Raw genomic sequence first — 27,411 nt, 5'->3', positions numbered from 1 at the left:
AAGATTGGGATGACCTCAAGTACTGGAAAAACAAAAGCAGTGGAGTGGAATTTTGGTGCCAAGTGTAAGGTATTATCTTTTCAAGATGAATAAGAGTTTCCACTGTCAACTGGGTAAAAAGTGTGCAGGAGAACAGGCTGGAGGGTGACTGTGAGCAAAAAGAATGCAAGAATGTGTCAGGTAAGAGGTTTCCACTGGCGTTAGTACAGAGTACTAAGGGGAGATGTGTTTGAATTGATCATGGTAATGAAGACCCTGCTTAGTGGGAGGTAACAGAAAAGGTTTTTTGTTTAGCCTATCTCAGAAAGTAAAAATAAATGCATAGTATAAATATATATATATATTTATAAGAATATATGTGCTCTCTATAAATGCATGAGAAAATAAATAACTAAAATAAAACTATAAAACTTTATTGGTCAAGTTAATTGAATTTTTTTCCCTTCTATTGGGTATTGAGAAGTCTTACAAAAGCCATCTCTCACACAAAGGTACAGTTCCAAAGAGAACCTGACAGCTGTGTGTTCTTGCATCTATAACTTTGGATTACAGTTGAGGGTGCTCATGTTTCCCCTAGAGTAATTAGGAAAAGATAAAACTAGTTTTGCTTAAGTCTTGTATTTTTCCAAACTTTGTGGAAAGAAAACACATAACATTGTTCCTTTAAATGTTTTGAAGCAAAAGCAACAGTAGAAAGATCAGTACTGAGATTTTATTTTGTAGTTGAGATCAGGTATTTTAAGTTTGATAGGTAGCAGTTAGATTTTATATTTAATTGGAAAATTTAAATTTTCACCAAATAATTGCTAAAATGCAAAATGGGAAAGTAAAGAAACAAGAATTCTCCTTTGCAGGAAGGTGGATAGGGGGACAGAGAATGGGAAAGGATCTATCCACATTAAACCAAATATGAAAATGTAGGAACTTCTGGACAAAACAAATCTTCAGAAATATTTTTTCACAGTACCTAAGTGATCAGAATACTCTTTCAGGGTTAAACAGGAACTTTGCTGAGAGTGACACCTATATCTAAAGGTAATCAAGCTCACTTCTGAAGTGACCTTTTTAGGGGAAACCACCACCAGAGGAACCTGAGTGTAACTCTTCTTCTTGCTCCTTCTTTACACTACCTTCCAAAACAATTTAATCAAAACAAATCAATTTCTGTGAAAAGTTATGATTTCCCCAGCTTGACATTTTCCAGAGGAACAATATTTTGTTAAAAAGTTCTCAAACAGCTATTGTTATTACTAGAGGTGAGCTCATGCAGGATTTTTGCCATATACACTATGGATAGATTTCAATATATATTTAGGAGTCTTCCAAATTCTTTATAGTAGAGCAGATGCCATTATTTTATTTAGCAATTTAACTTGTGATGGGCATTGTTAAATCTCTGCCTTGGGAGGATATTTGACTGATTTATTTGTGTTTACCACCCTTTCAGGCCTGTGAACAATGGGTCATTTTGTCACATGGCTGCATGCTGTGCACAGAGACTCTTGTGCTTGGATTTTTGTTGGTCTCATGAAGCTTCCTAGTATCAACTCCACTAGAAGTTACTGAGGAGGCTAATAAATGTCTGTTTTCCTTCCCTTCACTTTTTGTAGCTTTTGGTTTTGTTGGGTTTTTTAAAATCCAAAGAACCTGAATCTGCTGTTATTTTTATTGGTACAAACCCAGATGCAAAGCCAGTCAAATCAGTGCAGTTTTTTCTGCTGAAAAACTGACATAAATAATAGTCTTAAAACTCTAGTGCCTCTGACTCTTGTCCTGAAAGGCAAGTGGAACATTAGGTGTATGTTTTATGATAGTTCTCCAAAGAGACTAGCCGTTAATCTCTCTGAGTAGGTGTGTCAGCTGCAAACATTTCCTTCCAGTCTACCATTTCAATCACACTTCACAGTACACTGAAAATTGGCAAGGATGTTAATTACTGGCCTCTAGAACAAACCACCTACTTTGATTCAAGCGTGTTTTCCAATTTTTAAGAATGTTGTTTCACCTACAGAACAGTATAATTACAGAAAATAGCTTGGTTTGGCTAACATCTTGTGTTCTGTGAGTTCTGCTTGCAAGGCAGCAAGCTACACGAGGCAAGAGGCTCACCTGCAGAGGATTTTAACCTCTTGCTGACAGAAGTTAGGGCTTGCCAGCATCCAGTACATTGTTTTCAGTATCAGAAGCTCAAAACCACTGTCACTCAGACGTTAAACATTAACGCTTTCTGCTTTTAAAGCTGAAGGAACGCCCCCCCATATAGTAAGAAAGTTTTTATTCACTAGGGAACTTCCTGTTAAAATTTTATGGATGTGTCTCACAGGAGCAATTACAGCAGTGAGTCCTGTACCTGGGCAGTGCAAAACCCTGGGTGCAACATGACCCACCAAGCAGCACGGTTCAGAGACTGCTTGTGTAGCTGCATTTGTGCAATGCAGAGTTCAGTAAAATTTGCCAGGAATCAACCAAGTATCCAGGACATGATTAATCAACCAGCAGAATGAATTGCCCATAGATGACTGGGAGTTGACAGTAAACAGTAAAACACCTGCCTTGAAGACTTGCAGTCTTTAGAGACAAACAGGAAACAGAAGCAAGTGGGAGCCCTGTTTTAGGAGAGAGTTTTTGAGGCATACAGGCAGAGTTGTTCATGATTATACAGTGAGTTTGGCAGACTTAGAGGCTGCTGAACTGTGTGCATTTCCCTTCATGGGTTTGTAGCTCATATAACAGGTCTTTAATTTACCAAGAAATTTTTCCGCAACACTGTCCTGAAGAGTTGGCAGAATCCACAGTTGGCATTTCTCACACGTGTGCCTCTTGGTTAAGGGCCCTACAATTTGTACAATTAATAACTTACACCATGAATTAAAAACATTGGAAAACAGCCCAATGCTCGGGCTCATGTGTCAAGGAATTGCTGTGGAAGCCTGATCTTATTTGTTGTTACAACAATAAATCATCCGCTGATTTAAAAATAATTCATATGGTACCTGGGCCCTCAAGACAGTCCTGCAGTGCTATTGAAACTGGACTTTTAAAATTAATGGTGATTAAGCTATAGACTAATATTAAATATGCATGAATACTCATTTCTCACTGCCTCCTCTTTAAGTGTAAGGCCTGTTGGGGCTGGCTACCTTCCTGACTTACAAGCCACATGCTGCAATTTCCATTATTGTCATGAGTCACACTCCCTTGAGTGAGAACTAAGGACAAGAGGGGGAGTGTCCGGTGGGGCTCACAGATGGGAGATGACTGATTGCTCAGGGATTCCCTCACCCTTCTATAAACCAGATCCTGGGTGAGAATGCACCCAGATCCCGGTGTGTGCCGTCTCTGCAGTCCCTTCTGATTTATTGCCTGCCACTGCTCAAGGTCCTGGGTATCACAGCTCTTCTGCTGCTAACAGCAGCCGGGGGCTGCCACCGTGGGAGCTGCCCCTAGCAGCCAGGGGGCCAGGTCCAGACCAGAGTCTGTATCAGTAGTTCGTGGCCAAGGGCCTTGCTTCACTTTCTATATACTGTATATGCAGTATAGCAACACATATATCATATGAAGTATGTTTGCTTATTAGCACCTGGCTGAACTGAGTAGTTCTAACCTGAGGTATTCAAAAAACTTGCTATATACATGGGAGAAGCCATTCAAAATATAATTCTGCTAGGGGAAAAATAACAACAAAAAAACACCCCCTAGAAACAAATTCAATGCTAGAAAAAGGAAGAATATTTCATAAGAATTAAACAGACTGGGTAAGTGTTCATTTTCTTCCTGGTAGCGGGTACAGCGCTCTGTTTTAGATTCAGTATGCAAATGATGTTGATGACTGATGTTTTAGATGTTGCTAAGTGGTGCTTGCCCCAAGCCAAGGACTTTCAGTGTTTCCTGCACTGCCAGTGGGGAGGTACACAAAACGCTGGGAAGGAGCATGGTCAGGACAACTGACCAAAGTGGCCAAAGGGACATTCTGTGTAATAGAACATCACACCCAGTATATAAAATGGGGGGAGTTACCAGGAAAGGGTGTGTCACAGCTCAGGGACAGGCTTGTCATTAGTCAGAGGTGGTGAACAGTTGTATTGTGCATCCCTTGTCTGTCTTGGGATTTGTCTCCCTCTGTCCCACTCCTTTTTATTACAATTACTCATATTAGTATCATTACTATTATTTTTTACTTTGTTTCAATTATTTAACTGTTCTTATCTCAATCAAAATTTGATTTTCTTTTCTTTCCTGATTCTCCTCACCATGTCCATCAGTGGGAGGAAGGGGAAGTGACCAAGCAGCTGTGTGGTACTTCGTTCCTTGCTGGGGTTAAATCACAAAACTATGTTACATAACAGTATAACTCTATTAAACTCTGTGCAGTTATAATGGTTGAAATTATTACACACATTGATATGTACTCAAAAAAGTATGGGCATTCTGAATAAATTGTTTATCATTTGTTTATTGTTTCACAGGCAGAATTGACAGCTTTGCAACAAGAAAAGGAAACTGCTCTTCAACAGTGCAAAAAACTAGAAGAAGAAATCCAAACATTACGTGTTTATTACAGGTAAAATGATTGATTCTAATATGAATGAGTGACTCATAGGGGAAATTTTCTGTACGATGTCTGAGTGAGTGAGGAAATGGCCTTATCAAATAGGTATTTGTTGGAAAAATGTGAATACATCAATGAATCAAAGCCTGCATTTCTGCTTTACTGCTCACCAACCATGTCTTTGAAATAGGAGTCCCTTTCTTATAGCCTGAATTTTGTACTAGTTTCTTCTAAGGGAAGTGAAAAGTTGGTGTTGGTTGATTTTCATACTTAAAAAATGGTGCTGTGTCAATGTGGTCACCTAAAAAAAACATGGACAAAAGAACCAGATTACATAAATGTTTGTTTCTTCCCTGATTGCTTGCACAAACCTTAGTCAGTATAGATTTTAAAGTAATAAATTCTGTAATTCCAAAAGACTGTTTTCTTCTTCAATCCAAGTAAATGTGCCTTTTAATTCCCTATGTTCTGTAGCAGTATGTAGAATGAGAAAAATACCCATTCTCATTATTTTAGGTGGGCTGCACTGAACATTTGCGTGAATCAGCAGGTTTTAGTCCCTAAGGAAAAGCTCTGTGTGGTCCAGTGAAGGAGTTAGGTTGTTTTATGGAGTGATGTTGGGTTACAGCTCTCATTTCATCCTGACCTCCTGTGTGAGAGGGGATACAGAGCTGCCAGCAGGTTAAAGGCAGGAGAATTGGCATCAACACAGCAGAAAATTGTGAATCTGAAGGCTGAATGTCTGTGATGAGGGATGTGGGCTACAGAGGTAAATAATAAATATAGTGTGAATACTATACTCATTGGAAATAAAGAGGACTAGTTATTCATGTCTAAAAAGCATTTGCAATAGCAGAACTGTGTGTTTTCAGTGTTTCAGCAATCAAAGTGAAAAATACTCAGGTTTCTAGAGGTTTTTCAAGTTTTCCCTTCTCATTAAGTTTATTAAAACCTTGGAGGGAAGTTTTAAAAACAACTTTTGTTCCTAAATCTCATAGGCATTTATTTAAAGCCTGTTAATAGTGAATAGAAACCCCAAGCAATTTGTGATTATTGCATTTAATGAATTTGGTCAGCATTTAGTGTGTGCACAAATTATGGTATGATTTACCAAACTAGAAAAAATTTATTATGGTGCTCTTAATACTAATTTAAATGTTTGGGTTTTTTTTTTATAATTTAAAAACTGAGATGCAATTTTTTAAATTGATATTTCAAAAATTAAGAATTTGCTTGTGTTGATCTAATATGCATTGTGGGAGATTTTCACTGATTTTTGAGTGATATTTGTGGCATAGCCTATCAAGTTTGCACTAATATACAATCTTTAAGGAGTATAGTAGGCAGCATTTTCTTTGTATAAATGCTTTAAATCCCAGAAATATTAACAATAATTACTTGCAGGAATCAGCATTAGAATGTACCATATTATTAACTTATGGCTCTTAATTTGAACAGTCAAATTTCACTGTAAGTTGGCTGACAGCATTTGCAAAATCTATCCATAAGGTGTGGAAATGCTCACCTGATTATCCCCTGGGGCAAGAACTCATGTATCACTGCTGATTTATAGAAGTTATAACATCTAAAGTAGAAGATTTTATCTCTACCTACCTCACAGTTCTGGAGGCTGATGTGTTCCAAAGTGGACCCACAGAGTGACTGACTGAGGTTGGCAGGGACCTCTGGAAGTCATCCTGTCCAGCCTCTGCTCAAGCAGGGCCACTGAAGCCTGGTTGCCCAGGACCATGTCCAGTGGGGTTTTGAATATCTTTAAGTATGGAGATCCCAGAGTCTCTCTGTATGAAAACACTGCATACTTGAAAAGCCAGAGGTCACCTGGAGCTGAACCTGCAAGAGTTGTAAAAGGCAACAAGGACTCCTGTAAATGCGTAAGCAGCTACATTTGGTGTCTCAGGCCTATCTTTTGACTTGATTAGAAATTAATTGCATCATTATGAAGACTCTTATGAACTTCTTAACATTTTGGTTACAGTTTCCTGTAAGTTACGTGAACATCTACAGTCCATGTCATCCAACAGTGCAGCAATACTTCAAACACATGCCAAATGAGACAGAAAAGAATATATGACACGTGCATAAAGCTTTTGGGACTGTACCAGGCCAAGAGTGGAATGGCCACAGTAATTATGAATGACAAGGTAGACAGTGCATTTCCCAAGCCATCCAAAATGAATGAAAATTTGCACTTTGTTTTGTATGTGGAAGGGACACATGTACAGATGTCTACTGGGTCTTTTTATTTCCTCATGGTTCTTGCCATGCTATGGTAGTCTAGAATAAGCATTGAGAGTGTTTTTAGACAGTCTGTTTTGAAGGTGGAAGTTTGCTGCTTTGATCTAAGTGAGTTCTGTTCAAGACTGCATTCCCCAGAGTTTCTTCTCTTTTTTGGATTTTAGAATTCCCCAGTGAGCAAAATACAGGCTTCCACACATGCTCCAATCTTCATCTGAACTGTAAAGCTGCAATGTGATAATGCTGGGTGCACATTCCCTTCACCAGCTGTTCTCTCATGTCTTTGCCAGATTCTTACACTTCCTATCTTGAGCCAGTATGACCCAGGCTTAAGAATTTTGGCTCATTTGATGGCTTCTCCTTTTGCTCCTTGGTATTCCCTGGCCTTACAAAAAGCATTTCTCCTACTTTGTTCTTTTTCTCCATTTTTTAACTGAGATTTCTGAGTCATGGTTTAGGAGTGGTACTCCCCAGTTCAGTGCTCCCGCTGAGACCCTCCAGTCCACATGCCGCTCACTCATTCCCCTCTTCCCCCTCCTGCTTCCCCTGCAATAGGACAGAAAAGAGAATTGGAGGCACAAAAGGTGAAGATCAGGAGTTGACATGAGAATAATTTACTGGAAACAGCAGTATGACAAGAAAATGAACAGCAGCAGCTACAATATTAATAACAAAAGTGTACAAAAGAGAAAGAGTGATTCACATGCACAATTCTCACCCCAATCCAACCACAGCCACACTATCCCAATGGGAAGGAACCCCTTCTCCCTGGAAGAGACTCCCTTTTTCCCCCAACTGGAAAATGTCATGAGATGATATGGAATATCCTCTGGGTTGTAGCCATGCCGCCTTCCTGGCTACTGCAAAAACTAACCCTGTCCTGGCCAGAACCGGGACACTACATCATCCTTTAACTTGAAAGAAGCAAATTTAAGGAAACAAAAACAAATAAAACAAAACAAAAAATGCAACAACAACAACAGAGGAAACAAAAAAAACTAGAAGCTCACATTAAAGCATAAAAGTGATACTTATATCACTTGTACTTGTGCCTTAGCACACAGTAACATTTTAAGAATTTGGTCACAAAAGTAATGATTGTGTGCATCTATTAACAATTTTGGATGCATATGTGTGAAACAAAACATTAAAATGTCCATTTTAATACCAATCTGACTTTCACTAACATTAGTATAATCCAGGAAAAGCAAAGTATCATTTTACCATACAACATCAGGGGAGAGATTCTTAGGTCCAGATCTCTATGTGTGAAGTGAATACATGCAGGCAAGCCCAAAGGAGGGAAACAAGTGGAGACTTTTAGGGGGGAAAAGAATCCCTTTTTATTTTCTCCAGAGGAAAGATTCTTGGTATCTAGAATACTGCATCCAGTTTTGGGTCCCCAGTAAAAGTAAGCCATCTATAAATTGGAGCAATTTTGACAGAGGGCAACTGGTACGGTCAGGAAGCCATAGCATTTGCAATGTAAAGAGAGACCAAGGGTGCTGCTCTTGTACAGCCTGGGAAAGAAAAAATATTCCTTTCTTTGTTGGCTCCAGGGAGACCTAATGGCAGCCTGACAGAGTCTGTGCAGAGGTTGTCAAGAAGGGTGGCCTCTTCACAGTGCTCCATGACAACAGGGCGAGAAACAACTGACTTGAATTGAAACACAAGAGCTTCAGACAGGTTACAAGGGAAAACTTTTTCACCACGAGGGCTCTCCATCATTGGAACAGGTTGCCAGAGAGGTTTTATCATCTCCATCTTTGGAGATTTTCAGTGTCTAATGTGATAAAGTCATGAGCAACATAGTGTGATCACATATTGATATCACTTTGAGAAGGGTTGGACTGGAGACTGCCAGTGGTCACTTCCAACTCATTATTCTATAATTCTCTGATCTGGTAGCTGCTGCTGTTTGAAGACATTCAGGTTTTTTTCCTCCAACTGTGAAAGAAGTCCATGTTGTAAACTACACTTCTTTTCAGGTGAAAAGCGAATCCTAGCTGAAACTGGAACTTCATGGAAAGCCAGAATGGCAAAATTAAAATGAGCTTTTGCAGATATATGAGGAAACATTTATTTCCCTCTGAATTTTGACTTTCTGAAAAGAATACATATCCTAGAACTATTTCAATCTTCTTTAGAAGGGGCAGAGAAATGCAATGGAATTAAAAAGGAGGAAGAATCTAATTCAGATACATAAGGAACAAGAAGCTGGCTGCAAATAAAGTTTGGCAAATTCTGTGCTTCTGTTTGTTTTCCTCGTGTTGTCTCTGTATCAAGTTTCAAAAAGAAAATTGCAATTTCTGGATGCTAACTCAAAAATACATACTAGAAATTAAAATTTGCATAAGAGTTAGGAATAGCATAGAGTTTCTAGCTTACTAATATATTGTTTCAACACAGCACTCTTTAAGCTAGAGATTAATGCAAATCATAAGATCCTCAGTGACCAAAGGAGGCTGTATCCAAATAACCGGTTTTGAAGTACATGGGGGTGTTAATCCTACTACCTCTTTCTCACATACCTCTGTTGTTTGAACATCATTGCAAGTTTTTTTTTTTTATTTGCATATTTTTCAGTTATGTGATCTGTCTAATTTTATAGTCAGGTTCCTTCTTCTCCTAGATTTATATGCTGAGTGTGACACCATATGGTATAGGATATGCCTTAGGTCAGTTGGAGTCAGCTCTGTCTCTATCCAAATTCTTGGGCACCCCCTGCCTGCTCATTGCTGGAGTGGTGTGAAAAGCAGAAAAGGGATTGACTCTGCTCAGGAATAACTGAAACATCCATGTGTTAGCAACACTTTTTTCCAAAATGTAGCCCCATACCAGCTACTGTGAAGACAATCAACTGTATCCCTGTCAAAATCAGTATAATGTTGCAAAGTAATTGTAGTCTGTAAGTTATGTTGAGCATGGGAGAAAAAGATGGTTTATTTTACAGTTATGTGACGGTTCTCAACAATTAAATAGAAGAATAACTTCAGTAAGGCTCTTTGTATTAATAAGTACAATTACCTGAAGTAAGTTTTTTAGATTCAAACTCAGTTAATGAGCAGCTTCTCTGCATGCAATGCCAGCAGTTTTCTTGCTCCCTAACTAGTTGTAGCACTTTATAAGTTGCAAACTGAGAAGGTATTTAACAGAATTTAAATCTACATGTTTCAATGCTTACAGTACTTCAATTGGAATGCTTGAGATTCATGTTCAAGTGTCACAAGCAAATGGCCTAATTAGCAGTTGTTTTTGTGGAGGTCCTCATATTTTTCCCGCAAAACCTCTTGTAAAATGACATGGAAATTCATCTTTTTAAAGACTGAAATTGATAGATGTGAAAGTAGGAAATCAATAAGGTTTTTTATTTCCCCAAATGAAGGACTTGTAGGCACAGGGACAAACTCAATTTTCATTTCAACTACAGAACTGAATCACCCTGTTACAGGAGAAATAGATGAAGAAAGTTATTTTGTAAGCCATTACTCCTAGTCTCGGATAAAAAGACTTTTCTATTCAAACTTTGGATAAAGTTTGTGTGCATTTAATTTACTTCCATTCTACAGTTTCGTGACTGATGGTATGGCATATAATACTCAGGTAGTGCCATTCAATCATGCTCCATGGGCTCTATGTACGGATATAAAATGGTGTAATTCTTGTTGTTAGAATGTTGCTCTCATTCCAGTTTTAAGGGCTATTAAAATCTATAAATTAGTTCTACCTAAAAAGTCAATATTCATCACAGCCACTGCAGTAACAAGTCAGATTACAATAAACAGCCTAAATAGTCAGTTTCCTGTACTCTGACTGACCCCTGCTCAAACATTCCAGCCTGTTCTGCCATCTTTCAGTCTTCTTCAGAGTTCTCTCAGTCTAGATCTCCCTCAGGGGAACACAATATGTAGCAGAAGATTGGGCTACTCTAACATCCAGTTTCCCAGCCTAAATGAACTGGAAGCCATTTACAGTGGGATTAGTGAATCTGCAACCACTAATGCAGAGAGGTGATGTCAGTCCTTCCTCTAAAGCAATAGCAGACTACCTTGAGCACCTGTCCCAGCAATTTACCTCAGAGAACTGGTCTTTTCATACCTGTTGGTTTTTTTTATCTCACTTTTTCAGTTATGGCCGTTGACTCATTTTCCTGCTCTTTTCATCCTGTCTGCTTGCTTCTGTTCTGGCAGTTGCTGTCATTGTTTCAGTACTAGTTGTTTTAGACATAGCATGGTGTAATTACAGTCATTAAGAAGAATGAGCATGTAATGATGTCACTGTAAACCGCACTGTTCTTTTTGCAAAGCAGTTTTGGGGAGATCATGGAGAAGACAGCAGTTGTGTTTTAAGTATCCTCTGTCCTTGCAGCAGTGACTTCTATTTTATCAAAGAGTTTCAGACACCTGACATTAAACATAAACCTTGAGCTAATTAAATTTCCCACTTACAAGCACAGAAGAGGTTCTTTTTCGTACCAAAGAGATGAGGGGCTTGGCTATGCAGTGGGAGTCTGTGTAATACATGTTTTGGAAGAACCTAACCTGCTCCAGTGTGATGTAACCAAATATACAGAAATTAATGACTCTGTAAGCGAATACTAAAGTCTTTGTTTCTCTTCTGTTACAGCAAAGAAAAAGGCAGGGACCATCTTTCTGTTTGTTTATTGAACTGCTAAAATTAGTAGAAAATTGGGGTGGGGAAACACTGCTGTCTTTAAATCAGACTGATTGAAACCACATCTCTCAGCAACCCATGGAGGTTTCAGTGGATTTTTAGTCAATTTGTGGGGGTGAGGGGAGCCAGCACCCTCATAATTTGGACCTAGGGTTTGGAATCTATGTGTTCAGTCTCCTCCTCCTCTGTTTTGTGCCACTTTCCAGTGAGGTGCTGCAGCCCCAAAAGAATTGGAAATTTAGGTAGGTCTTTCTCACTCTGTGGTCTCATAAGCGTTTTCCAACTAGTAAGCTCCTATGTCTCCCTATGACTTCTTTCCTTTGTCAGTTGATTGCTTGTGCAATCACAGCTCTTGTTAGTGTTACAGGAGATAAAAGTCCAAGTTTTGGGGGCTGTTTCATGAACTAGATTAGACAGCTGAAGGGGGGAAGACTGATAGTGAGCTGCTCTGCGTTGGAAAGCAGCTGCATGAAGTTTTACTGGTACTGCTGAGATGGTTGTATTCCTCAGTGACTTAGTGCAGGTGAGCAGTACAGGCAGAGCCCTCCCTTGTTATCCTTGCTTATTTCACACTTTATTGAATTTATTATCCTCCTGTCCCTACCCCAGTCCCAGACTTCTTGTTCTCCAGCTTGGAATTGATTATTGTCTCACTTTCTGCATTTGTTCAACTTTCTAACAATTGTATAGTCAAAGAGACTGACTTCAGAAATAAATCTGTGGATAGATAAATTTCTTGGGAGCATGGCAGACCAGACTCACATCCATTCTCCAATTAGTATTTGACCATTTGCAAAGAAAAGGGATGGTGGAGAGAAACTCCAGTATATACCCTAGGCTTGGTGTTTACAGTGGCAGTTTGGGAGGCAATGAAAAGGTGAATCAGTGTCCAAACCTGTTGGGGGCTGGGGAGCGTCCTTTGTTTGCCCTCCAATTAAATATTTTAGTCATCAGCATGCTCTTTAAGCTTTCTGTGTAAAAAAAAAACAAAAAACAAACCAACTTTTAAATGTTTTGCTTCTTGTCCTGACAGGACTTTGAAAGTTTTTCTATCTCACTGGGAAAAAAAATTCAGCATGGAAAAGCAATTTCCAACTCAACTTTAGCTGAGTTCCGCCTCAGATTTATGAAAACTTTGACAGAGAGGAAGAACTGAACTGTTAAAGATCCAAGTCACCTGATGGAATGACAAGTCACCTCACGCCATCCCTGCAACCAGAATGTTGTACACTCAAATTGCCTTGTGCTGCTGTTGGATTGATCTAGCCAATATGAAATCTTTGTGCCTGATGTTTCCAGAGGCTGGCTCTTGGCCTTCAGAGGTGCCTTGCCAATAGAAACACTAAGCAGCAGGTCTGAGGAAGGAACATGAATATGTACTGAAGCTAACACACTCTGTGATGCAGTTTTAATTTGCACCATGCACTATGCTAATTCCACTGCTACTTCTGTTACTGGGTGTTGTAGTGACAAAGTTTCTTAAGTTTTTCAAATTAGTTGAGTACCAAACAGTCACTTTTTGTGGCAAGTACATTAAGGCCAGAAGTCTGCACAGGTCTTTATTCTGTATTGCACCGGACTTGAGCCGACTTCTTCTCTACTTATTTGCTGTGGTGGGGTAATGTGAACTAAAACAACATTTACTTTGTCGTTTTTGCTGGGATGGGCCTTTTCACATGAGTTTCTGTTCTTCTCTAAGAGCAACGATTTGCTTGACAGAAAGGAATTCCTTGCCATTGGATGCTGATATGGTCTCACGACTCTGTATACAGGGCCCTGCTGGCATTCTGTTCACAGCTGTCCTTTGCCTGGCTGATTCCATCACCTTCTTTTTTACCTCTGCTCTATGTGATTTTCTGTTATGACTTCCTTGGTTTCTCATTGAGCTGAAAAGTTTAGGAGGTGTAACTTTGTTCTGTGCTTTTTGAAATAAGCACATAGTTAGAGATGTCTAGGAGCCATTTTCCAAAGTCATTTAAGCATTATAAAACTAACTTCTTGGAAGGTTTAAAGTCTCTGAAAGAGTTACCTGCAGTCAACCCAACGACTGCTACTGGTAGTCTGGAGTAGATAGCAATACAAAGTATGAAACTCCTGTAGAAATACTTGTAAAAATTAGGATGATGAGATCACTAAAGTTAATATCTATTCTATACAGTGTAAGAATATGCAAAATCAAAATTGGAGAATCTATAAAGACCATACGCAGGATTATGAAATCTGTTATCTGGTAGAAAGAGTGTGTGGCCAAAGGATACATATTCTGATTCTACCATTAAAATGTTGAAATGCAGGATGAATATAGATGAATCACATGGCTAAACTGGGCTTCAGCTGCTTTATTTGTATAAACTGAAAAAGAAGTTTTACCCTTTTGCATAACACCTTTAGAGACCATGAAAATGCAGGTACTCTTGCTTTAAAATGAGAGAAGGAAAACAGATAGAGAATAAGAAGCAGCCCTCTCTAGAGCAAGTTAAAGAAACACAGGAAAACCGTGTGTGTAATAAGAGCTATTTGGAAGACAGATTTCCCCATGAGAAGTCAGGAAGAAAATCTAAAAGTGTAAAAAAAATTTGGCTTGCCCTATAAATATTGTATGAAAGGGAATTCTTTTGTTATTAATATGATATTTGGAAATAAAGTAATAACATTGTCAGGAGGACTTAAAAGGCCATTTCTTTTTTTGTTGTTTTCTCACAGGACATGTTTTTATGTTAAAATGTCAATTCAGTAATTTCAAAAAATCATGATTTTGATGTCTTTCAGTTCAGTTCTCTTCAGCTGAAGAACTGAAACAAAATGGCATTTCAGTTTGAAATACTAAGGTGAAAGAAAACTTTTCGCTCAGAAACTTACCACAGGAAGACAACATATTTTTTTGTGTTGGATTTACATTTCCCAATTTAAAAAATCTTTGGTAGGAAGACTTTCTACATGAGCGATTTTCAGTCAGTGCTAGACATAACATTGCGTTTCTTACTCTGTGCTTAACACTGCTCACAGTGGAAAAATGTATTCCTTAGATATTTAGGGAGCAGCTAAGAATGCAGGTGGCAGAAGTCCTCTGCCTGTCACAGAACACAAAACAGAAGGCTGACCGCCTGTTTTGTTTACAAAAAGAGAAGTCAAGAGTAAGGTATTTTCTTTATTCAATTCCTGTCTAAACTTAGAGCTTTTGTTGAATTGATACATGTGTGTCATGTTGATGCCCTTTATTGGAAAAATTTCCATTTTAACTTCCCATTGACAAACTGCTTTTCTAACTAATGTGATAGAGGTCTTGTGTTTTGGAAGGTTTTTAACCTGTGTCCAGCATTCCATAATGATGTGTTACTCCTCTGGTATGGGTAGCTCTGCCAGCATAGGTGTGAAAACGGTGATTTTTAGGAGAGTAGAGACCAACTTGGAAGTTTCAGCCACAGTTTTCCAGTGAATAAGTGGGCCTGCTGGGATTTGCTCAGTTCTGAGTCTCTCAGATATTTGAGTGAAGTGTAACATACTAGTAATAGCTTGCTTTTATAAGCAGCAGTTTATATGGTCATGACAGGAAGGAGAACTAGCACAGAGCCACTTGTCTTTTTTCCTGATGCCACTAAGGCATGTAAGCAGGGCTATGGAGCTGCTGTCTCTCTAGCAGAAAAGCTTTCATGACTCTGAGTTGGAAGGAAAAGCCACAGAAGGAGAAGGAGGGAGTTACACTGAGTGAACCATCAGTGTTGTATTTTCTTTGACAGCAAAGAATTTAGAGAAGCTCTTCCACTACCTGAGCCATTTCATGTTATGGTTTGTCTTCCTTAATCTGTGCTGTATCAACATTACAGAATGGCCACCTGAAAATGTTTTCACTAATGACAGAGAAGTGCAGGGTTTATTTCTTTTTTATTTATCTATTTATTTATTTGTTTGTTTGTTTCACCTTCTTCACACTGCTAGCTAGCCACACTTGGTATGACTGTGAATTGAAAACTATGTTATTATACTGTACAGCACTGAAAGTTTCTCCTGGTTACTGGTGGCTAATGTCCTGAGGAAGAGAGCCAGGAACGAGATCTCAGAATGAAGAGAAACCTGCAAGCACTGTAATCTCAGGGTTGAACTCACTGAGGCTGCTGACTTTTGGAGTAAATAAAGTCATGCACTGTCACACACATTCCACCACTGTGTCTCTCCTGTCATCAAGATAGATATTTTCATGCAGTTTTTACCACTCTCTTAGGGCTTCTACTTTGATTTTTGAGAGCAATTTCTTAACTCTGGTAGTTAAAATACATTTTCTTCATGCCTGACACTGTCATTGCTTTCAAGCTTTCATGGTTAATAGCATGTGTCTGTACCATTTACAAGGCATCACAACAAAAAATACTGATCACCACAAAATAAGCTTTGAGATGGGCCAAATTTTTTCAAAACTAGGAAATAATAATGGGAATCATGTAAAATTTGTTAATAAATGTTATAATGTTAAGAGCTCTAAGTGTAAAGAATCTCTCTCTTTTCAATGTAAATTTATATTCAGTGCTGGTCAAAGTAGGCTTGTATGTGCAAGCAGTATCTTCCCAACAGTAAACAGTCTAAACTGAAAATACAGTAGATGATTAGGATTTCTCTGCTTGTCTTTTGTGTCTTTTTTTTTTTTTTTAACTACGCAGGAAAGTATTAAAAAAACAAAGTTCTATATTTTTTATTTTTGTTAGGGTTTTTTTTACTATTTTTGATGCTTGCAGCAGGAAAATAAATCCTTTTCTTTCATTTAACGATTCTTTTAAAGTAGCATAGTAAGTAACAAGTGTTGGGTAGAAACAAAGCAAAGTCACAGTTGGATGTTGCTGTTATAAGATAGCCGATGACAATGGTATCTTTTTAGTGTATCTCTTATCTGTGGTGTCATTAAATCTAATGATGTGCTAAATAATAAAAGCAGCCTTATCACGGTGCAAGGCTTTGAATTGTCTCAAAGTTGCCATGCCTGCGGGTTCCCTTTGGCTTTTGGACAGGGTTTGGAGTCGGAAGGAGCTGCAGTTCAGAGTGCATTTATGTGATCAAAGCTCTTTAGACAGATGGCTGCTAGCACTCCAAAATGATTAAAATATGTTCCAAGCAACATCAGTCTGTGGGCTTGGGGACCCAACCTTTCATTAGTCAATAAAGGGTCTTGAGTTCTTGAAAATGAAATCTTTAAAAGCTAATAAGGCTGCTGGTTTGCTCTGAGCTGTTTCTTTGGATTTGCAGTTGTGGATTGGAATTGGGCCAGTATCTGTCCAATAAATATGAGGCTACAAAAAAATCTGGTTACAAGAGACCTCCCAGCAGATCTGCCTGTTAAACAGTGAAGCCAAAATTTTCAGTTTCATATATGTAAATTTAGACACCTGAGTTTGCATGTAGGGAGCTGGGGAGGGACCCACAAGTGCCCTTTGAAAAAGTAGTGATTTTCTGCAGCAATAGTTTAACTGTAGGTGCCAAAGCTGGGTCATGTTGACCTGAGCAATTTTGTTTTTAAACCTTATGTGTTGACTAAGGATAATTCTAGAATACTTTCAGGATACCATAATCAAGAGCTTTAAGTGAGTTTTCAGAGCTTTTAGAAATCAGAAATATTACTGACAGCATTCCCAAGTGTTGTCAGTACTTGCCAAATCTAAACATGCTGCAGTGTGGCTGCATTTATTCTCTTGTCTACACCTGGCTTGTGATAGATAGCAACTGGGGGCTTGTGCAAGTGTGAGGTGTCAGTAACCTCTGCAGATTTATGTGAGGGCAGCAGCATTAAATGTCTGTTTAATAAGATACTAATGTATTTGAGCCTTCTGTTTTCTTTTTCTTTGTCTGACAGAAGAGAATCTGCACTTATGATTTGCAGATTTCTGAACTTGAAGAGTTCTTACCCCGTAGACTCTTTCTACACCAGGCTCAAAACCTGAAGATATGTAAATTCCCTCCAAAATGCCTCAAGATTTAGCCTACTGCTGTAGAATGTGTTTTAAAGCACATCAGAGTTTTGACATGCACCAACAGAAGTAAAACAAGTCGTGGTGATCCCATTAGCTCAATGAGATCCCATTAGCCACATTGTTCAGCCTGTCTTCTTTCACCTTGGGAACAGCTCTCACATGCCTTTTGTCAGGACTATATGGGGCCAGCAACTGAAGTTCTTCCTCACACAAACCGTATTTACTCCAGGAATGTCATACTCCATTTCTTTTTCACAGTCTCCCTCTGAAGCCTTGCCTGCACCTGAACTGCCAGTGAATTTTATTCATCATAAACATAAGCAAGATGTTGCTGGGTTTTGATAAAAGTATATCAGACTCTGGGTTCTGATTATTTTGGTGAGGTGATTTTGGGTTTTGTTTGTTGTAGAATATGTCGATTTTGTCTCCCAAAGCTTTTTGTCCACCATCTACAAAATTCTGTCACCTTCTCTGCTCTTACAAATTACTTCTGAACTGTGTCACATTTTCCCTAGCTCTAGACAGAATTATTTTGTTTCTGTTCTTCAGATTCCTGCAAACTAATTTTTTTCTCAGACAAAACTAAGAGCTCGTTTGCTACAAAGTAGGCAAAAAAGAACAAAAGTCTACACCAAAAGCACGAGATGTAATGCACATGCCTGTTTCTCTTAGTGTCTCCATTTCTGGAGTTCCTTATGAACAGATATATTTACCTTGGACTTGAGAGTTCTCACAGTGACTTAAGTGTGCTCTGAAGTGGTCCTGTTATTTTATCTCTGTTACTGTTCTGCCTCCTAATCACCTAAATGAGTTAGAACTTCAGAGTAAGGAAATGCACAAAGCTTTCATCAAAGTGATATGATTTTAGGGCTCAATAGATCATGAGCAACTAGGACTGGTGAAAAAAACCCAACTATAAAGCACAGATTCACAATGTCTTGAGGGCAAACAGAATTTCTGTCCTTAGGAATTATGTCTCTCTTTGTATCTCCTAATGTATCAGACTTTACATTAATCACTTTTCCCTCCACTCCAGGGCATCATATGAAGCTTTTCACTAATCAAACCAGAATCCTCAAGCCAGAATCCTATATAGCATGGGGTTTTTTTGGAGGGTTCTTTCTGTTTTGTTTGTTTAGGGGGTTTTGTTGTTGTTTTGGTTTAGTGGGGTTTTTTTGCGAGGGAGGTTGGGGTTTTGTTTTTTGGGGGTTTTCTTTGTTGTTGGGTTGGTTTCTTTTCTTTTCTTTTTTTTTTAAATCATTTTTCTGAGCTGTGCAGATGCACAGTTTCCAACATTGCCATGTAACAAGCAACTGCTACCAAGTGCTTCACCCATATTCACAGGTCTGAGATTTCCAGAGAACTGAGCAGGCACTTCAAGACCAACATGAGTCTGAAGAAGTGGATGATTTTATTCTTGCTGCTAAAGTGCTTGGGGGATTCCTGTTGTCAATGTTCTGATTTGTCATTGTTTTCATCTGGAGTCGCAAGTCCCTGTAAGCTGTAAACTTCAAGTCCTGGAGGTCTCCATTTGGAGAGTGGAAATGAATGACCTCCTTTGGAATGTTTTTTCTTTGCCTCTCAATTCCCCTAGCTGTAAGATGTAAATAGTGCTACTCATGCATTTTTTGGAAAGTGCGTTGATTTAAGTTTTCTTTATTGGATTCTGCTAAATTTTAAGTGAGATAAACCTAAATTTATCACAGTAGCTATTGTATTGCAGCAGTCCTTCTGAAATGCAAGTACAGAACTGCCTTTTCCAGATGAGTCATACACTGTGAGGGCCCCATTAATACATTTAATGTTTAATGACCAACTGTTTCTCCTGCTTCCTCCAAATTACTGTAAAGTTACTATTCCAAGGAGAGAAAGTAGCTTTTTATTCTGGAGAAGACTGTGGCATTCATTGCTTTCAGTGAGAATGTAATCTTAAACAGTTCTTGGGATTTTCTCTGCTAAAAGGCAGGCACGAATTTAGAAGTCTTTGAAATACGAATGAAGCTGCAAGAGAGAAGAAAATAGGTATCTGCTGTTGCATTCGTTCATCTTGGGCCATGTACGTGTGTGTATGATCAAATTAATATATATATAACTTTGTTGTAGAAATGTTGTGGAGTTCATTTTTTTCTGTTTGTAACAGTGCAGCTCTTTATGACTGGAGGGGAAAAAACCTGGTTTTCTGAAGGAGGTGTTGAACCTGCCAAAGTTGATGGAGGTGAATTTGGACAGCCAATTAGTGTGGGACAGCTAGATGGAACAGAGAAGAATGTAAAATGAGTAGATTGCTCAGATTTGTGCTTGCCAGAACAAAACAGGAAAATTGTTTGTGATTTTAAAGGCCTTGAGTTTGCAGACTTTAAAATAAGGACATGCCTTAAAAAAATGTAAGAATATGTTGGTATAATGATACTTCTTTTGAAAATTACACTAGAGAAAGGGTACAAGAATATCAAACACTTAAAAATCATTTTTGCTCAGCTAATTGTTCCATAATAGATGTTAATACTGTTGACATTACTCAAAGGATTGAATGCAAGCAATTTAGACAATAGATAGTATCAGGTGCTAATAGATCAAATGTAATTATACTTTGTGAAATAATTTTACACAGTTTAGCAAAATTGTTTCAATTATTCACTGTAAAGGAAAACGCTGAGTAAAAGTGAAAATACTATGCTTTCTCCTCTAGGGGCATTGTATGCATTTCCAAGTCATATTTTTTTCTTCATAGCAACCTTTCCTCTATAGCAGCTTCCAGTGCAAGTTATTACAATTCTTTTTGCATAAGATAGGTCATGTGAAGTTCAACTGTAGGTGGGGCCACTCTGGTTGATTGGGGGACAGTCTTAATAGATCCATTTCATTAATTAAGTCATGCATTTTTTTATTAACAAAACCTGTATGTCAGGTTTAGCCAGCTGGGAGCCATTCTTATGGTTGTTATCTTTGTCAGAAGGAATATTGTGAAAATAAGGAATTACTGTACACGCTTTAACTCCTGATTAAACAGAGGAATGACATCCGCTCACCTGCTGTCCATGAAAAAATAACTTAGGGGCATATAATGGTGTTGATTCATTGATTCTGATCTTACATATCTCCTTAAGGTAAAAACTATGTACATTGTATTGAAAATATACCATGAAGGACTTGTGTCATACCCAGTCCTGGTCATTGAAACAAGCAAGGTTTGTTGAGGCCAAAATTGCAGACATATAGATTATTTATTGCTTTCTTTTATTCTTGAAGGAACTTTTTCTTCTTGTCCCTATTTTTGGCTCTATAAAGTAATGTTTTCTTGCCTTTTTTTCTCTTCTGGTCTTCCATTCCCAGAGATCAAGGGGAAGCAGCAAGGTTTCCAGGAAGTATTTAGTTGTACTAGGCAGCCAGAAGAGCACCTACCTACGGCCACAGCCTTTAGCTTCTTGATACAAATAAATTCAAAGCAGTCTTCACTAGGCTTTCTTCTGCTTCTCAATGGGAAATGCACTAATAGCTTCCACTATCATTAAAGAAGACTGAACTGGGAGGAACTTTCACCAAAGAGGAAGAAGTTCTGTGAATTTGTCCCTCACCAAAAAGACTGTGAAGAAGGATGGATAATTATTTATGTTTCTTTTGCTTCTGAGCTAGGCAGGATCTTAATGTTGTCCAGGCTCATGTAAGATAATGTTCTGTTTGTTTCAGTCATATTCTATAAAAGGGACTTCCATCCCTTTGGATGGAGTTTTGATGGAGATGGAGAAATACATATTCTATCATTTAACTCTTCTTCTATCATTTAGCTCTTCTTCCCTACTGTCTGTACCAAAGGAGTCATTTTATTATACTTTTACAGTTGTGACAGTAGAATGAGGAATGTCATGATGTAGGAATTTAGTTTTCCCTCTTGAGCAATGTTACTGGTCATATCAGAGGAGGATATAATACCTGTTGGATGTGTATAAGCATAGTAGGCAGAATTCGTACCAATAATTATCTTGTCCTGTTCAAAAAATAAATAAGGAATTGAAGAGTGTTAAATTCCATGTTGGCTGGATTTCACAAGAGCTTTCATACTCATTCAGCTTCCTTGTCAGGTCCTGAGAAAATAATTAATTCTTTGGTTCAGTGCAACCAATATATTTCCTGCTACAGTGTTTCACTTTACCTGCTGGTTATGGTGAAGTGAAAGAAAAAACTGCAGTTTTTCTTGTGAAATCCTGTGTCATAAAGTGAAAAATATTGTTTTCCTCTTCAACCAAGCTAAATTAAAGTCCACAACTCTATTATTTTTTACACATTTTATTTCAATATCTCAATGGTTAAAACTCATGAGGGTAAAGGAAGAGAGAGTGAGGGAAGCTGATTTAAAATTTTTAGGATTCAGAAATCAATTCAGCACTGTTTACAGCCTCTTTCCAGCCCCTACGCTTGGAGCTTCTCTTCACTGATTTTTCTCCAGCAGCCACCAGTCTAATCTCTTGCTTTTCAAGAGGTATGAAAGTTGTGTGTTTTGGCTTCCAGTCATGTGCCATATCCAGCTGATGGCCCCTTTCACTGGGAGGAAAGAAAGAACATCTTCTCAGAAAACAAGGATGTTTGTGCTTGGGGCAGATCAACAAAGCACAGGAGGCTGCTGTCACTGCCTATGCCCCGTGGTGACAGTGGTGACTGAATCTGCAATGGGGAGACAAAAACTTGTGAAAAACTGTTTTTCTCATTGAGGTCCCAAACCTGGATCTGTCTGCTGAGGTTAACCAGGTTGACGTGCATTGATAACGCATGCATACTGTTAATTAGCTCTTGAGTGTCTTTTCATTAACAATATTTGGCACTGAGACCTGAGAAACAAATCTGGGACTCAGGTTTCCAAGATGAGGCACATGTAGGTAATAAGAAGAAATCCAGGATCCCAAAAGCTTAGATTTTAAAGAAAATGAGCTAGGGGAAGGCACTTTACTCCCAGTTTCAGCATGGCAGGCAGAGATTTGCATGTTGTGACTTGCTCAGTACCACACAGAAGACGTGAAATAGAAGAGGGAATTCAAGACAAAGCTTTTATCCCCAATCCACTAAATCATTCCCTTAGCATGTGTCCTTGTTTCATGTTAAGGAGAATGGCCCAGACAAGTCTGCCCAGTTGCTTCAGTAAGCTTTGGTACAATAGGGAAGCAGACTTCCCTTATATTAAATTTCCCAGGCGCTCCCTTTATCATTTAAGCCATCGTTTTAACTGCCTTGTTTCATAGCGCTTAACTGTCCAAGGAGCTGTATGATTTATATGAGCAAGGGTTTGGCAGCAGCAGCTGGATAAGACACACTTACTGAGTAGTTGCCATTGTGTCATTTACCTGGCGTTCAGGAGGTGAGTTGCTAAGTGTGTATCCACACAGCAATCCCCAAACCAACGGCATTTTTGTATGGGTGAAGCCATGATGGCATCCAAGTATTTTGGGTGTCATTACCTGTGTGGAGGACAGATTTCACACTGCAGCACAAGCAGTCCTCCTAGTGAGTCACTGGCCATTGCAGAGTGGTACATGTTGCTGTGTGCAGTACCAAGAACGTGGGGGAAATGTGCTGGGCACACTCACCTAGAGTTCATCAGTACCTCACTTACTGGCACTCTAGTGACCAAAGCTGAGCATGGACTGGAGCACAGTACACCATGTTTGCCTTTCGTCAGAGTTGCATAATATATTTCAGTAACACCTTTGAGTAAGATCAGACAAAACTGTTCAAATCTTCTGTTTTATTTTCATGAGACAGGGAAGTGTCCTCAAATTTTAAAGTTACATTTTCTTTTTTTTTATTTAAATCATTCAAAGATTTTTTTTTTTAAACCACTGATTCATTCGGTAAGAAAGTAGGGACAAGGAGCAGAGCTCTGATTCCCCTTGTCAGGTTAGTCACACTGAGGGTTTCTAGCTTTAGGCTGCTCAGCTCATCCATGAGATCATCCCTCTCTGAAATACCATATGTATTCAATTATTCCATCTTTGAAACGTGTTTCCATCCTTTGTGTTTCTTCTAATTGCCTTCTCTTGGAGAGACTCTTCCTCAGCTGGATGTTCCTGGCCATGCTGGAAGGCAGGCTGGCTTCCAGCTTGGGGTCCAAGACAGCTTTGTCTCTTGCTTTTCTGATTCGGTGGAGGAGTTAAGCCAAGCGACCACAATAGCAAATCAGGACAGCTATAAAACTCACGATCATATCTGATTTATAAAGATAACATTGTATTAAGCACCAGATATTTTTTGAGGTTTTTAGTAACAGGCTTTCTTCAGTTGATCATTCCTAAATGGTGCCATGCGCTTCATTACTTGATTAATTTGTATGCCTTTATGGTTTTAATTAATACTGTTTCCACCAGAGGCAATTACTAGTGATTAGAAAACTTCAGACTGTTCACTTTATCTATGCCAGTGTTTGGGAATTATTCCTGTGATCTTTATTTTTGAAGGCTATTGAATGGCATCAAGGAGACCATGTAAACACTGGGGGAAAAGTAATGCTTATACTTCTGGGAAAACATTTATGGTGATTCACATTTTGGAAACTGAAACACTATCAGTGTTTTATTCCCAGATTACTTTCCAAGAAAAAGCTTGGATCCATTGCTCAATCAGTTTCTTCAAAATACTTAGGCTCATATTGAAGTTGGATCATACAGAAGAGGCTGGAAGGCTGTGCTGTGGGAGAGGGAGAGGATTCCTCCATCCTCTGACATTAGCACAGAGGCATGGAAGAAGCCCATCTAAGTATCTAACATGGTGTTTAGATCCTATCAGGCTGTTTCAGAGGGATACCTGCATGATGTTAAAGGATCAGGACAAAAGTTGCTTTGTTAGGGATCTAAACAAACAGCTTTGTACAAAAAAAAACCAGAAAATGGAAACATGCTTAATAAAACTCATCACATGAATATATCCACTTGAAGATGGGAATATTCAATGTATGGGTACAAAAAGTCTCTGGATCCTAGTATAACTATTTTAGAGTTGGGTTTTTTTCCTCTGGTGAAAAACAGCTAAAAATCCTACGTTGCCTTGATGTGAATAAGAGCTAAGAATTTTTCAGAAACTGAAGCCTTGTAAGAAAATCTCAGATGTGCACTTGTATAACAGGTTTTGAGCAAGTTTGGCACAGTATTTACTACTAGAGTATAAAGGGCTAGGTTCCTTGATGTATATTTCTAGTTGGCATTTTATCAAGGAAATAAACCTTAGGTTTTCTTTATTTTGTGACATGTGGATTGAAACTACATTTTCTCTGTCCAAAGCTTTGATTTAAAAGCATTAGATCATTAAATTCAGTGCTTTTGCATAAGACTAAAATTCTAACCGAACAAATTATTTATGCAGAGAGAAGGAAGATAAAGTTTCTTTCAAGAGTTCTTTAACATATCAGATTGATAAGAGTCAAAACACCTTTACTGCCATTAAATATTTACCAAGACTTGGCTTTTGGAAGAGGGGCAGTTCAGTGCAGTGTGTTTGGCTCCATGCAATGCTATTGATTAGCTATCAGAAGGACATAGTTAATGGGTAACTGGAGGTATTACAGAGCTCTCCACATTCTTGTCAAGTCTTTTCTCTGAAGATGACCTAAAATAAAGTCAGTTACAACTGGCGTTCACCTGAGACAGATTGCACAAGTTCGCCTACGGTATGAACAAAAGGTTCACAAGGATCAGTTGACCAGGTCTTAGGCAATCCTTTCTAGTAGTTGTCATCACTGCTGGACTTTAGAACTGCACGTGTTTACATTTAATTAGAAAGAACACACAGTTTACATCGCACAGTAGCTATCGGCATCGAATCAGAATTGATTTCCGCTCTCTTTCTCAAATGGCTATTTCTTTCCGACTAATTAAAAAAAGGCACATAACAAAATGACTCATATAAATTTTAAAGCAAAGTAAACATTATTCCCTGGAGACAAAAATAAAAGTCAACACCACACAGTCATTACATTGAGCTTGTTCTCAGGTGATTCTGATGCCTGCATTGTGATATGTATCAGTACCATCAGATTTCTTTTATGTGGATGTATGTATGGCATGCCCCTTTGCACTGAGTGGACACTTCACTGACTGTTTCAGTTTTCAGGGTCAGGATTCTTATTTATTTCATCTGGATTGTTGCAGTTTATCTGAGTTAATTCACTAATATTCCTACTTTTTGCCAAAGGATTTTATTCATTTGAAATAAAATTTTCTGTGTGTAGATCAATCATGTAAAATGGAAGTCAGATGCCATTATCTTTACCAGTGAGAAGCTGCAAAGGAAACTAAAGGCCCAAGCCACATTCGCCTTAACTTCATGCATGATTTCTAATAATGAAATGTCTATTAGGTTTTATTAGTTCTGCAGGCAAATCTAAATTCAAACTATGGTGACAGGCAACATCAATTAAGGCTTCTAACAGAAATGTCTGGCGCTTGAGTGCACCCATTCTTTGTCATCAGGGAAGATTTCGATGGTTGGCATTTTGGAGAGTAAATGTTCATGCCAGCAGTACTGTCAAGCCTGTGGGAGCTGAAGGGGTTGCTGAAGGTCTAGACTGAGTTGGTGGGTGTGTGGGTATGTGGGGACTGTAGGAGCTGATCCCAAAATGCCTGGTCAGAATGCCTGATGTTCCTTCGTGCGGTAATACCCTGGTTTTCTTGTGAGTGACTGTTCAGGAAGAAGGTCTTGGCAAGGATCATCAGAAGAAGACAAAAAGTAATACATGGTGGTTTAAATTACAAAGTAGTACATTGTTTTCTACCAGTTTTTGTTGGTATGCCAGTGGTTGTTATTTTAATGCACTACCAAGAGTTACTGCTTTCTTAATTCAGTTTAGATTTGAGGAAAATGGTGCACTGTTCTTCAAACAGTTGTCAGAAGTGTTGTTAAAAACATATACTCTCAGTATAAAAAAATAAATCGCTATGACCTTTAGGACAAGATCCTCTGTGTCTCTTCCACCAAGCTTGTGTTTCTGCAAATCCCTGACATCGGCAGTTTCCCTGCTGGCCCCAGGCCAGAGCTGCTGGCTCACACCACCCACGTACACACCCCTTCAGTGATCCATGTCAACCCAGCAGCCTCCAGAGAGGCGCAGGTGCTGCCAGTTCAGCCGGGATGGGAAAGGTGGCAATGCCTCTTGTCTGTGAGCTGGCTGTGCCCCTCCTCTTTGCCTGCAGCCCACAGCTGAGCCAGGGGCTGCTCTACCCCTGCTAAATGTTCACACTTCCCAGGGAGAGCAGACAGGAGATTGTGATACACGGTAAAACACAGAGTCGCTGGCACCATCTTAAATGTCCATTATATTCACATCCTGAGGTCACTCTTGGTGCCAGCTCTGTCTTCGATTAATAGATAAGGTTCTCTCTCTATTTGCAGTGTTACCTAAATAATCTATTACTGTAGGGAATAACTACAGTATTACAAATACTAAGTTAAATTATTTTGTTAACTAAAGCCATTGGCAAATATTTAAGAATGGCCAAAGCATATGAATTGACAATAAAGAACAGATACAAGATAGCAAAATTCTTACTTGTAGCATCTAGTGGGATAAAGCAAACACCTTACAAATTTTGTTTGTTTGTTTGTTTGTTTGTTTGTTTTGTTTTGTTTTAGGTTGATTTTACTTAGAAGCAAGCCTTCATGATGCACCCGGTAAATGCTTAGGCTAGAATATACTCACGCAGCAAATTCCCTGTCAAAATATGACAGGAAAATTTTGTAGAAAGTTTGGTTCTAGGAATAACATGTAACTTGGGAAAACTGCAAAGAGTATCTGCAATAGTTTACTGTATTGCAAACACAGTCCTCTGATTTATGGAATAAATTTGAGAGCCTGTGAATCTGTGTTTTGCAATTAGCAGAGATACACTGTGCAACCCTGAAGATGTGTAATTAATGTTAACATGTAGCAAGTAATAGTCAGGATCTACAGTGGTCTTTTCTGTGAACTCAGGTGCACTATATCTCTGTGTGAGAAAAGAA

General features: G+C 38.7%; 1 protein-coding gene across 1 annotated transcript in view; it reads left to right on the top strand.

Annotated features, from left to right (window-relative positions):
- MIPOL1 (mirror-image polydactyly 1) overlaps nt 1-27,411 on the top strand; it is a 186,560-nt gene that overhangs the window by 130,342 nt on the left and 28,807 nt on the right. The window contains exon 11 of the mRNA XM_033063229.1: nt 4,467-4,561. Coding sequence (XP_032919120.1) covers nt 4,467-4,561 — 95 coding nt within the window. The remainder of the gene's footprint in view (nt 1-4,466; nt 4,562-27,411) is intronic.

The sequence above is a fragment of the Catharus ustulatus genome, chromosome 6 (assembly GCF_009819885.2).
Source record: "Catharus ustulatus isolate bCatUst1 chromosome 6, bCatUst1.pri.v2, whole genome shotgun sequence".
NCBI lineage: Eukaryota > Metazoa > Chordata > Aves > Passeriformes > Turdidae > Catharus > Catharus ustulatus.
This window is presented reverse-complemented; position numbering and strand designations above follow the sequence as displayed.